This window comes from Coturnix japonica, chromosome 5 (assembly GCF_054131305.1).
Source record: "Coturnix japonica strain WE chromosome 5, WE-NBRP24, whole genome shotgun sequence".
Taxonomy (NCBI): Eukaryota; Metazoa; Chordata; class Aves; order Galliformes; family Phasianidae; genus Coturnix; species Coturnix japonica.
Window position 1 is genome coordinate 51,994,319 of NC_140667.1, and position 12,525 is coordinate 52,006,843.

The 12,525-nt window shown below is 51.4% G+C and overlaps 4 protein-coding genes across 4 annotated transcripts; all 4 read left to right on the forward strand.

Moving 5' to 3' along the window:
• The first annotated feature begins 2,249 nt into the window (after nt 1-2,249).
• On the forward strand, nt 2,250-4,416 carry LOC146760826 (inositol 1,4,5-trisphosphate receptor-interacting protein-like 1). Its single transcript, XM_085549614.1, has one exon. It carries the CDS (start codon nt 2,401-2,403, stop codon nt 4,018-4,020), a length of 1,620 nt encoding a protein of 539 aa, XP_085405740.1. The 5' UTR covers nt 2,250-2,400; the 3' UTR covers nt 4,021-4,416.
• Nucleotides 4,417-4,686: 270 nt separating this feature from the next.
• Nucleotides 4,687-7,023, forward strand: LOC146760827 (inositol 1,4,5-trisphosphate receptor-interacting protein-like 1). Its single transcript, XM_085549613.1, has one exon. It carries the CDS (start codon nt 4,984-4,986, stop codon nt 6,601-6,603), a length of 1,620 nt encoding a protein of 539 aa, XP_085405739.1. The 5' UTR covers nt 4,687-4,983; the 3' UTR covers nt 6,604-7,023.
• Nucleotides 7,024-7,475: 452 nt separating this feature from the next.
• Nucleotides 7,476-11,447, forward strand: LOC146760828 (inositol 1,4,5-trisphosphate receptor-interacting protein-like 1). Its single transcript, XM_085547837.1, has one exon. It carries the CDS (start codon nt 7,476-7,478, stop codon nt 9,093-9,095), a length of 1,620 nt encoding a protein of 539 aa, XP_085403963.1. The 3' UTR covers nt 9,096-11,447.
• LOC107315389 (inositol 1,4,5-trisphosphate receptor-interacting protein-like 1) lies at nt 10,394-11,440 on the forward strand. The gene has a single exon (XM_015865715.3). The coding sequence runs from the start codon at nt 10,394-10,396 to the stop codon at nt 11,438-11,440; it is 1,047 nt and encodes a 348-aa protein (XP_015721201.3).
• Nucleotides 11,448-12,525: the final 1,078 nt, after the last annotated feature.

Below are 12,525 nucleotides of genomic sequence, written 5' to 3' on the forward strand. Positions count from 1 at the left end.
GCAGGACTCAGAGCAGGTTCTTCCTTTATGCTCCCTGGGCACCCACAACAGAGTTTGCTTCTGCTGACTACAGCAGACTGCTCAGAGAGACTGAGCTCTGCAGAGTCTACCCCTTCTGGACACCATGTTTGTTTCCTCCTACCATCTCTCAAGTTAAAACAAAGCAAAATAGCATTATCAAAAGATATAATGTTTTTCAATTAACCTGAACATGTTCTGTGTTTTTGGTATTTGTGTAAACACAGGCGATTCAGTCACAACCCTCAGTGAAGTATTTTAAGAATAGTAAATGGATAATACAATGTAAGGACTCTGAGTTCCATTAATGTCCCACCATACTAAACAAATCATCATATAAATAGCTCATCTCTTGGAGAAGAGATTGGAGTTTTCCTGGATTTCTCTTTTTATTTCTCTGAGTAAAAGTACTTTTAATGTCAGTAAGCAGGAATTCAAAGCATGTGGTCTAAAAGAATGAGCATAGCTGAGGCAGTCAGTCCTGATCTTAAACCTCTGAGTAAAATTCACTGTTATGCAAAGAACCTGCATAACACATCTGGAACACTGAAGTCGCATTCAGATATCCAGTTAGGGCATTGATAGCAACCCAATGTGCAGGAGCTCTTTGTCTGAAGGCAGATGTTCTGTTTAGCAGATATCGTTGATACAGGTGTTAGTACAAGCACACCAAGCACTTCTCAAACAATCAAAAACCAAGCAGTTCATAATTTAATTGAAAAGCCATGGATTTGCAGTTTGGAAGAAGGGAAGGGCCAAGTGTCATTGCAGGGAACTGGGATCACTGCATTGTTTTGTAGCTTCAAACAAAAGCGACACACTGGGCAGAGTGTAGAAAATGCCTCTGTTTTCTTATATTGAGATACTCCTTCTCAGTATGGATGACACCAAAAGTCAGTGACCAATAACCAGGAGTCATCTACTTTCATCTGTAGATGTTTCCTGTTTGTTCTTATTGCTATTGTGTATTTTTTATATGACTATTTTGTATTTTTCCAACACTCCTTGTTCTCAGATGTTTTGTTTGCTACATATTTTTATTTCTGAGGGAGAAACCAATGAGGTGTAGGGAGAAAAGGAACAAATGATCAACAGTTTCATCAGTTTAAGGTCGGATTTGCTTAAATAAATAGTTACAAAGACTTCTGTAACCATCTGTGCTGTGTCTGCTACAAAGTAGAACAACCTTTTGACTTTCTGGTCTTGAGGTCATTGGGCTGGACCCAGCTGGTGTCTGTAGCTGCTGCCCCTTAGACAAAGTTTGGGAGAATGTGCATGGGCTGAGCAAACTGTGAGCCATGATGGTCATGGGTCAGTGCAGAGCTCGTGCCTTGACATAACCATACCTGTTACAGGCAAAAAAAAAAAAGATTTCTCTAGTTTATTGCTTGTGAATAGGAGGTACTGAACTGAAATGCATGAAGACAGTATCAACAGTTTACATTTTTGTTTTAAAAATGAGTGAAAGACCCAGTAGTTCAAGGTGACCTATTCAGAACTGCCTTCAGAATTTCACGTTTTGAATGGATGTATGTTTTCCACATAAAACATAAATTAAACCAACTGAAATGAAGCAGATGGAAGGAATAAGTAAAATTAAGGAGAAAGAAGAAAAGATGGATGTTATTTCCTTCCAGTCTCTCAGTGAACAGGGCCTATTACTTTTCATTTCCTGGTAGTTTATTGTATGGTGGGGCCTCTTTACACCTGTTCTAGTGATGTAGAGATGTCATGCAACTTTTCTCTAAGAAGTTGCTGGTTCTGAAGCAACACAAAGAGCAAAAGAGCGTGTGTTACTAGCAGTACTCAAAGGTGTACTTCCAGAAAGGAAAGACAAAACACTCCTGGTCTTCAAGGTAAGACTGGAAGTTGGCAGCCCGGGACTCCCATTAATCCTTTGCCTATTGTTTTGATGCTGAGAAGAAATGTTGTGGCTGGGCAAGATGCAGATTGTTGACAGGAATCATAGATAACATTTTGAGCTGAGGGGGGCCGAAGGGTGGGGATGGGGCGTCTGTGACGGCACAGTGCGTCACAATGCGGGGCTGACATCGACGCCAGCAGCGGGCAGCGCTGCTCCACTTTGGCCTGGGCCAGCGGTGAGTGCAGCAGCAGGGGGAAGGCTGTGCTGGGCCGGGCGCGAACAGCGGCCCGCGAGGGGTTTGGGAGCCTGCAGTGCCGGCAGCGAGCGCTCAGGGCAGCCTGTGAGCGGCTCTCTGGGCAGTCAGCAGCAGCTCTGGCCTCAGCCCCCGCTGCCTCCCAGCTCCCTCGGCCCCGCTCCTACCTGACCCCAGGGGCTGCGGCTCCTGGCCCCGCTCCCCCAGCCGTGCGCGAGCTCCCACCCAGCCCCACTGACCTCCCCTCTCTCATCTCTTCCAGATCATGGCTTTGGCGTTTTTCTTCGCCTTGTTGGCGCAGAGAGTGTCTTTCGTTGGTGATGAGTTGGATGCAGAAACGCTTGAACGCATGCGTGAGCGTGCGGTGTTTCTGCAAGAGCAGATGACACTGCAGTGGCAGCACGTAGAGAACGTGGGGCAGAGATGGATGGGCATTCGTGCCTTCCTCTCCTCTGTGTTGCCTTACTGGAAGGTTTACAGCCTTCTTGAACGCATGCGTGAGGTGTTTCTGCGAGAGCAGAAAGAAAAGCCTCTGCAATTAGAAGAGAGGAACCTGGAGAAGAGCAGGGTGGATATTCAAGCCTTGCTCTTCTCTGTGTTGCCTTACTGGAAGGTTTGCAGTGTTCTTTGCATTCTCTTCCTTTTTCTCTGGTTCATGTGGAAGATCTATAAAAAGTTCCAGAGAACTGAAGACATCAGTGATGAGGAGAGCCCCATCAGTGAGGAGAAGCAGCAGGAGCAGGAGGAGAAGCAAGAGGAAGTGGAAAAGGAGGATCTTTTCTTTGCTGATTTGCTCTGGCCAGTTGAAAGCCATCAAAGCAACTGCAGACAGATGCACTTGCTGTTCAGTGGCCTCATCAATATCTGCAAAGGCCTCTTGGTAGATACTTTCTATCCGGTGCCAGAGCACCCCATCGGGGTGGGCAGTACCTATGAAGACTGGTCCCCCCCTGAGAACGTACCCGTCTACTGCCTGCTTGTGCCATTGAAGGCTCCCCGTGGGCACGTTTTCCACCTGGATCTGGGCACCCCAGGGGAGCTGCCAGCAAGGAACTCCCGTATCCGTGTAGATCTGGAATGCACGTGCGGGAGGGAGCAGGAGATGGGTATGCAGTGCTTCCTCCACACCGCCAAGAAACAGCTGGGAAATCAGCGCTCCAGCCTCCTACATGAACTCTGTACTGACTCCTACCTAGATACGGAGAAGACAGTCTTCTGGTTCGAGGCAGTGATCAAAGATGCCTGGGAACGCATGCGTTTGCCAAAACCATGCAGACTTTATGTGGAGGCGCGCAGGCGCTCCTGCAGGCTGACTGTGACAGATCGGAACAAAAGAGAGAACCTTGTCAACATTCTGTTTGGCGTCCAGCAGGACAATACAGACATCTTTCTAAACAGCCAGGAGATACAGGTTGGTCGTGTTCCCAGCACGACCTGGCCACAGACTTGTGCGGTGGCAGAGGTGAAGTTCTTCCAGCACATCGCTGCCCGTGCCGAGGAGTACAATTTCTATGTCCGATACATGCAAGTGGCTGCCTATATCCGGGTTGGCCTCCACTTTTATCCCTATGAAATGAAGACCGTGCTCATGCACCTCCTGACTGCCATCCCTTTGGAGAGCTGGAAAGGGAGGTATTTCCTGCTGCGGGTGGATGACATCGTGCGCTACCTGCGCTGCTGCGTGGAGGAGAAACGCCTGAATCATTTCTTCATAGGAAATGAGGACGTGCCTGCGGAGATTATCTTGCCGCAGGAATTCCGAGCATCCCAACCGCTCAACCTCTTCCAGCACCTGGTGCAGGATCCGGACAGACATGAACAGGCGCTGCAGGATGTGGAGGAGCTGCAAGATCGGCTCACAAGCCTGCTGATCTATGGGAAATAAGAGACACCCACTTGTTCCACAGACGAGCAGCTACAGCAGGCTACGTCTGATGGATTTCAAAAGAAGCTGCTTACTTAAGGCAGCCTTTGGAGTATTGCAAGACCACGAAGACATCTATCCTAGCAGCCAGAAGACTGAGCAGCGACATCCGTATCCATGTAGCCACCGGCATTTCTGCGTATGCCATGTTAGTCCAGCCTTTTAGATGCCGGGGCCACATGGAGTGAAGAGGAACTGTCTTCGGCCACACTGAAAATACAATTAATGTAGATCAGAAAAAAAAAAAATATATTCCATCGATGTATATGTTCTAATAAAATTTAATAAACTTTAAAAAACAAACAAAGAAAAACAGCAGTATAAGTGCCCTTCTTTTGGTGAAACCAATGCATCAGCTTCTGGATCAACAGCAGCGGCTGCGGTTCCTAGTGAGATCCCACGGGGTTTGGCAGAGATGGTGCACACAGAGATCGCTCACTCCCTGGGAGCTGAGTCCGGCCACGTGCCTCGGAACAGGGCCGATGTCGCGACCATGGAGGCCCAGGGCAGCTGAGGGGGGGCTGAAGAATGGAGCCAAAGGTTGGGGATGGGGCGTCTGTGATGACACAGTGCATCACAATGCAGGGCTGGCATCGAGGCCAGCAGCGGGCAGCGCTGCTCCACTTTGGCCTGGGCCAGCGGTGAGTGCAGCAGCAGGGGGAAGGCTGTGCTGGGCCGGGCGCGAACAGCGGCCCGCGAGGGGTTTGGGAGCCTGCAGTGCCGGCAGCGAGCGCTCAGGGCAGCCTGTGAGCGGCTCTCTGGGCAGTCAGCAGCAGCTCTGGCCTCAGCCCCCGCTGCCTCCCAGCTCCCTCGGCCCCGCTCCTACCTGACCCCAGGGGCTGCGGCTCCTGGCCCCGCTCCCCCAGCCGTGCGCGAGCTCCCACCCAGCCCCACTGACCTCCCCTCTCTCATCTCTTCCAGATCATGGCTTTGGCGTTTTTCTTCGCCTTGTTGGCGCAGAGAGTGTCTTTCGTTGGTGATGAGTTGGATGCAGAAACGCTTGAACGCATGCGTGAGCGTGCGGTGTTTCTGCAAGAGCAGATGACACTGCAGTGGCAGCACGTAGAGAACGTGGGGCAGAGATGGATGGGCATTCGTGCCTTCCTCTCCTCTGTGTTGCCTTACTGGAAGGTTTACAGCCTTCTTGAACGCATGCGTGAGGTGTTTCTGCGAGAGCAGAAAGAAAAGCCTCTGCAATTAGAAGAGAGGAACCTGGAGAAGAGCAGGGTGGATATTCAAGCCTTGCTCTTCTCTGTGTTGCCTTACTGGAAGGTTTGCAGTGTTCTTTGCATTCTCTTCCTTTTTCTCTGGTTCATGTGGAAGATCTATAAAAAGTTCCAGAGAACTGAAGACATCAGTGATGAGGAGAGCCCCATCAGTGAGGAGAAGCAGCAGGAGCAGGAGGAGAAGCAAGAGGAAGTGGAAAAGGAGGATCTTTTCTTTGCTGATTTGCTCTGGCCAGTTGAAAGCCATCAAAGCAACTGCAGACAGATGCACTTGCTGTTCAGTGGCCTCATCAATATCTGCAAAGGCCTCTTGGTAGATACTTTCTATCCGGTGCCAGAGCACCCCATCGGGGTGGGCAGTACCTATGAAGACTGGTCCCCCCCTGAGAACGTACCCGTCTACTGCCTGCTTGTGCCATTGAAGGCTCCCCGTGGGCACGTTTTCCACCTGGATCTGGGCACCCCAGGGGAGCTGCCAGCAAGGAACTCCCGTATCCGTGTAGATCTGGAATGCACGTGCGGGAGGGAGCAGGAGATGGGTATGCAGTGCTTCCTCCACACCGCCAAGAAACAGCTGGGAAATCAGCGCTCCAGCCTCCTACATGAACTCTGTACTGACTCCTACCTAGATACGGAGAAGACAGTCTTCTGGTTCGAGGCAGTGATCAAAGATGCCTGGGAACGCATGCGTTTGCCAAAACCATGCAGACTTTATGTGGAGGCGCGCAGGCGCTCCTGCAGGCTGACTGTGACAGATCGGAACAAAAGAGAGAACCTTGTCAACATTCTGTTTGGCGTCCAGCAGGACAATACAGACATCTTTCTAAACAGCCAGGAGATACAGGTTGGTCGTGTTCCCAGCACGACCTGGCCACAGACTTGTGCGGTGGCAGAGGTGAAGTTCTTCCAGCACATCGCTGCCCATGCCGAGGAGTACAATTTCTATGTCCGATACATGCAAGTGGCTGCCTATATCCGGGTTGGCCTCCACTTTTATCCCTATGAAATGAAGACCGTGCTCATGCACCTCCTGACTGCCATCCCTTTGGAGAGCTGGAAAGGGAGGTATTTCCTGCTGCGGGTGGATGACATCGTGCGCTACCTGCGCTGCTGCGTGGAGGAGAAACGCCTGAATCATTTCTTCATAGGAAATGAGGACGTGCCTGCGGAGATTATCTTGCCGCAGGAATTCCGAGCATCCCAACCGCTCAACCTCTTCCAGCACCTGGTGCAGGATCCGGACAGACATGAACAGGCGCTGCAGGATGTGGAGGAGCTGCAAGATCGGCTCGCAAGCCTGCTGATCTATGGGAAATAAGAGACACCCACTTGTTCCACAGACGAGCAGCTACAGCAGGCTACGTCTGATGGATTTCAAAAGAAGCTGCTTACTTAAGGCAGCCTTTGGAGTATTGCAAGACCACGAAGACATCTATCCTAGCAGCCAGAAGACTGAGCAGCGACATCCGTATCCATGTAGCCACCGGCATTTCTGCGTATGCCATGTTAGTCCAGCCTTTTAGATGCCGGGGCCACATGGAGTGAAGAGGAACTGTCTTCGGCCACACTGAAAATACAATTAATGTAGATCAGAAAAAAAAAAATATATTCCATCGATGTATATGTTCTAATAAAATTTAATAAACTTTAAAAAACAAACAAAGAAAAACAGCAGTATAAGTGCCCTTCTTTTGGTGAAACCAATGCATCAGCTTCTGGATCAACAGCAGCGGCTGCGGTTCCTAGTGAGATCTCATGGGGTTTGGCAGAGATGGTGCACACAGAGATCGCTCACTCCCTGGGAGCTGAGTCCGGCCACGTGCCTCGGAACAGGGCCGATGTCGCGACCATGGAGGCCCAGGGCAGCTGAGGGGGGGCTGAAGAATGGAGCCAAAGGTTGGGGATGGGGCGTCTGTGATGACACAGTGCATCACAATGCAGGGCTGGCATCGAGGCCAGCAGCGGGCAGCGCTGCTCCACTTTGGCCTGGGCCAGCGGTGAGTGCAGCAGCAGGGGGAAGGCTGTGCTGGGCCGGGCACAAACAGCGGCCTCAGCCCCCGCTGCCTCCCAGCTCCCTTTGCCCCGCTCCTACCTGACCCCAGGGGCTGCGGCTCCTGGCCCCGCTCCCCCAGCCGTGCGCGAGCTCCCACCCAGCCCCACTGACCTCCCCTCTCTCATCTCTTCCAGATCATGACTTTGGGTCTTGTCTTCACCTGGTTGGTGCAGAGAGTGTCTTTCGTTGGTGATGAGTTGGATGCAGAAACGCTTGAACGCATGCGTGAGCGTGCGGTGTTTCTGCAAGAGCAGATGACACTGCAGTGGCAGCACGTAGAGAACGTGGGGCAGAGATGGATGGGCATTCGTGCCTTCCTCTCCTCTGTGTTGCCTTACTGGAAGGTTTACAGCCTTCTTGAACGCATGCGTGAGGTGTTTCTGCGAGAGCAGAAAGAAAAGCCTCTGCAATTAGAAGAGAGGAACCTGGAGAAGAGCAGGGTGGATATTCAAGCCTTGCTCTTCTCTGTGTTGCCTTACTGGAAGGTTTGCAGTGTTCTTTGCATTCTCTTCCTTTTTCTCTGGTTCATGTGGAAGATCTATAAAAAGTTCCAGAGAACTGAAGACATCAGTGATGAGGAGAGCCCCATCAGTGAGGAGAAGCAGCAGGAGCAGGAGGAGAAGCAAGAGGAAGTGGAAAAGGAGGATCTTTTCTTTGCTGATTTGCTCTGGCCAGTTGAAAGCCATCAAAGCAACTGCAGACAGATGCACTTGCTGTTCAGTGGCCTCATCAATATCTGCAAAGGCCTCTTGGTAGATACTTTCTATCCGGTGCCAGAGCACCCCATCGGGGTGGGCAGTACCTATGAAGACTGGTCCCCCCCTGAGAACGTACCCGTCTACTGCCTGCTTGTGCCATTGAAGGCTCCCCGTGGGCACGTTTTCCACCTGGATCTGGGCACCCCAGGGGAGCTGCCAGCAAGGAACTCCCGTATCCGTGTAGATCTGGAATGCACGTGCGGGAGGGAGCAGGAGATGGGTATGCAGTGCTTCCTCCACACCGCCAAGAAACAGCTGGGAAATCAGCGCTCCAGCCTCCTACATGAACTCTGTACTGACTCCTACCTAGATACGGAGAAGACAGTCTTCTGGTTCGAGGCAGTGATCAAAGATGCCTGGGAACGCATGCGTTTGCCAAAACCATGCAGACTTTATGTGGAGGCGCGCAGGCGCTCCTGCAGGCTGACTGTGACAGATCGGAACAAAAGAGAGAACCTTGTCAACATTCTGTTTGGCGTCCAGCAGGACAATACAGACATCTTTCTAAACAGCCAGGAGATACAGGTTGGTCGTGTTCCCAGCACGACCTGGCCACAGACTTGTGCGGTGGCAGAGGTGAAGTTCTTCCAGCACATCGCTGCCCATGCCGAGGAGTACAATTTCTATGTCCGATACATGCAAGTGGCTGCCTATATCCGGGTTGGCCTCCACTTTTATCCCTATGAAATGAAGACCGTGCTCATGCACCTCCTGACTGCCATCCCTTTGGAGAGCTGGAAAGGGAGGTATTTCCTGCTGCGGGTGGATGACATCGTGCGCTACCTGCGCTGCTGCGTGGAGGAGAAACGCCTGAATCATTTCTTCATAGGAAATGAGGACGTGCCTGCGGAGATTATCTTGCCGCAGGAATTCCGAGCATCCCAACCGCTCAACCTCTTCCAGCACCTGGTGCAGGATCCGGACAGACATGAACAGGCGCTGCAGGATGTGGAGGAGCTGCAAGATCGGCTCGCAAGCCTGCTGATCTATGGGAAATAAGAGACACCCACTTGTTCCACAGACGAGCAGCTACAGCAGGCTACGTCTGATGGATTTCAAAAGAAGCTGCTTACTTAAGGCAGCCTTTGGAGTATTGCAAGACCACGAAGACATCTATCCTAGCAGCCAGAAGACTGAGCAGCGACATCCGTATCCATGTAGCCACCGGCATTTCTGCGTATGCCATGTTAGTCCAGCCTTTTAGATGCCGGGGCCACATGGAGTGAAGAGGAACTGTCTTCGGCCACACTGAAAATACAATTAATGTAGATCAGAAAAAAAAAAATATATTCCATCGATGTATATGTTCTAATAAAATTTAATAAACTTTAAAAAACAAACAAAGAAAAACAGCAGTATAAGTGCCCTTCTTTTGGTGAAACCAATGCATCAGCTTCTGGATCAACAGCAGCGGCTGCGGTTCCTAGTGAGATCTCATGGGGTTTGGCAGAGATGGTGCACACAGAGATCGCTCACTCCCTGGGAGCTGAGTCCGGCCACGTGCCTCGGAACAGGGCCGATGTCGCGACCATGGAGGCCCAGGGCAGCTGAGGGGGGGCTGAAGAATGGAGCCAAAGGTTGGGGATGGGGCGTCTGTGATGACACAGTGCATCACAATGCAGGGCTGGCATCGAGGCCAGCAGCGGGCAGCGCTGCTCCACTTTGGCCTGGGCCAGCGGTGAGTGCAGCAGCAGGGGGAAGGCTGTGCTGGGCCGGGCACAAACAGCGGCCTCAGCCCCCGCTGCCTCCCAGCTCCCTTTGCCCCGCTCCTACCTGACCCCAGGGGCTGCGGCTCCTGGCCCCGCTCCCCCAGCCGTGCGCGAGCTCCCACCCAGCCCCACTGACCTCCCCTCTCTCATCTCTTCCAGATCATGACTTTGGGTCTTGTCTTCACCTGGTTGGTGCAGAGAGTGCAAGGTGTTAATGAGGAGTTGGATGCAGAAACGCTTGAACGCATGTGTGAGCGTGAGGTGTTTCTGTGAGCGCAGATGACACTGCAGTGGCAACACGTAGAGAATCTGGGGCAGAGCAGGATAGGCATTCGAGCCCTGCTGTTCACTGCACTGTCTTATTGGAAAATTTGGGCTGTTCCTATTATTCTTCTCTTTTTGTTCATGTGGAAGATCCATAAAAAGTTCCTGGTGGCTGAAGACAGAGATGATGAGAGCTCCATCAGTGAGGAAGAGCAACAGCAGGTGCAGCGGGAGACGGAGTAGGTGGAACAGGAGATTGAGGAATCACTTTTCTTTCCAGATACACTCTGGCCAATTCAAAGACATCTAAGAAACCCTGAACACATGCTGTCGCTGTTGAGTGACCTCATCAATTTCTGCCAGCATCTTGTGTCAGATACTTTATATCCGGTGCCAGAGCACCCCATCGGGGTGGGCAGTACCTATGAAGACTGGTCCCCCCCTGAGAACGAACCCATCTACTGCCTGCTTGTGCCCCTGTCAGCCCCCTGTGGGCATGTTTTCCACCTGGATCTGTGCATCACAGGGGAGCTGCCAGCAAGGAACTCCCGTATCCGTGTAGATCTGAAATGCACATGCGGGAGGGAGCAGCAGATGGGTATGCAGTTCTTCCTCTGCACCGCCAAGAAACAGCTGGGAAATCAGCACTCCAGCCTCCTACACGAACTCTGTACTGACTCCTACCTAGATGCGGAGAAGACAGCCCACTGGTTCCAGGTGCTGATTGAAAATGCCTGGAAATGCATGCCTGAGTCAGCAACATGCAGCATGAATGCGGTGCTGTCCAGGTGCTCCTGCAGGCTTCATCTTACAGATATCTTCAAACGCATCTTCATCATTAAGGTAGTGTTTGATGTGCAGCAAGACAGTACCAACATTTTTCTGAGCGAGGAGACAGAGGCTCCTAGTATTCCCAGCACAACCTGGCCACAGAGTTGTGCTGTGGCAGAGGCGAAGTTCTGGCAGCATATAGCCGACCATGAGGATGACAGTTTCCACTTCAGATGTATGCAAGTGTGTGGCCAGATACTGACTGGCCACACCTTCTCTATCTATGAACTGAAGACCGTGCTCATGCACCTCCTGACTGCCATCCCTTTGGAAAGCTGGCATGGGATCTATTTCCTGCAGCGGATGGATGACATCTTGTGCTACCTGCGCTGCTGCATGGAGGAGAAACGTCTGAACCATTTCCTTGTAGGAAATGAGGACGTGCCTGTGAAGATTATCTTGCCAGAGGAATTCCGAGTGTCCCAACCGCTCAACCTCTTCCAGCGCCTGGTGCAGGATCCAGACAGACATGAGCAGGTCCTGCAGGAGTTGGGGGAGCTGCAAGATCGGCTCACAAGCCTGCTGATCTATGGGAAATAAGAGACACCCACTTGTCTTACAGATGAGCACTCTGGACATGGAGAAGACTCCTCTCAGCAGGCAGTGGGAATTGCTCCCAAATGTTTTCTCTACACTGGGACAGCTGGACCCCATGGCGATGAAGAGAGTGCTGCATGGAGCAGATCTTCCTTGAAGCTATGTTAAGGCACATACAAGACAAAGAGGCTGCTTGAGAGCAGCCCTGCGGAGAAGGACTTGGGAGTCCTGGTGGACAAGAAGCTGGACATGAGCCAGCAGTGTGTGCTTGCAGCCTGGAAGGCCAACTGTGTTCTGGGCTGCATTAACAAAGGGAACAGGTTGCCCAAGGAGGCTGCGGATGCCCCATCCCTGCAGGCATTCAAGGCCAGGATGGGCAGCCTGTTCTGCTGGTTGGCAACCCTGCACACAGCAGGTTGTGGTTCTTTTCTACCCAGGCCATTCTATGATTCTGTGATATGATTCTATGGACAATTGAAACAGAGACTCCTCAAACCATCCACACAGAGAACACCTGGCCTCTCTGAGAGCATCTGTTTGCTCTGGGAGCATTTTTCTCTACAAAAACTATAAATAAATGGTTTGCTTGAACAAATGAGTGTCCAGGCTTCTTCCTGCTTGCAGCCATACATCAGAATGCTGCCAGTTCTTTCCTAGTGTGGAAACTGAGCAGACTCCTTCTCAACTTCTCAACAATCTTTGCAAGTTATGTTAAAATTGAGATGCCCTCCAAGAACCTTCTATACCAGCAGTATATAAAATTTAAAATATATGGCCCATCCTTACTTTTGCAAAAGCTTGTTTTGCCTCAAAATGGCCACAACAGCACCCCACACGTGCCACATACCAGAGAACTAGCAGATGTACTGCAAGTGTCCTATGCTCAGCAGCCAACTGCACACAGGCTTTACAGACATACTGAGGTCTGTGCAGTTAATCTTGGCTGCAGTAGCTCAATTTCCTGGGCTACTTTAAGGCCAGGCTGGATGTGGCTCTGGGCAGCCTGGTCTGGTGGCTGGTGACCCTGCACATAGCAGGGGGTTGGGACTGCATGAGCACTGTGGGCCTTTGCAACCCAGGCCATTCTA

What these genes read in the sequence shown, in the direction of transcription:
- LOC146760827 (XM_085549613.1), top strand. Translation starts at nt 4,984, where the DNA reads ATGGCTTTGGCGTTTTTCTTCGCCTTGTTGGCGCAGAGAGTGTCTTTC.
- LOC146760828 (XM_085547837.1), top strand. Translation starts at nt 7,476, where the DNA reads ATGACTTTGGGTCTTGTCTTCACCTGGTTGGTGCAGAGAGTGTCTTTC.
- LOC107315389 (XM_015865715.3), top strand. Translation starts at nt 10,394, where the DNA reads ATGCTGTCGCTGTTGAGTGACCTCATCAATTTCTGCCAGCATCTTGTG.
- LOC146760826 (XM_085549614.1), top strand. Translation starts at nt 2,401, where the DNA reads ATGGCTTTGGCGTTTTTCTTCGCCTTGTTGGCGCAGAGAGTGTCTTTC.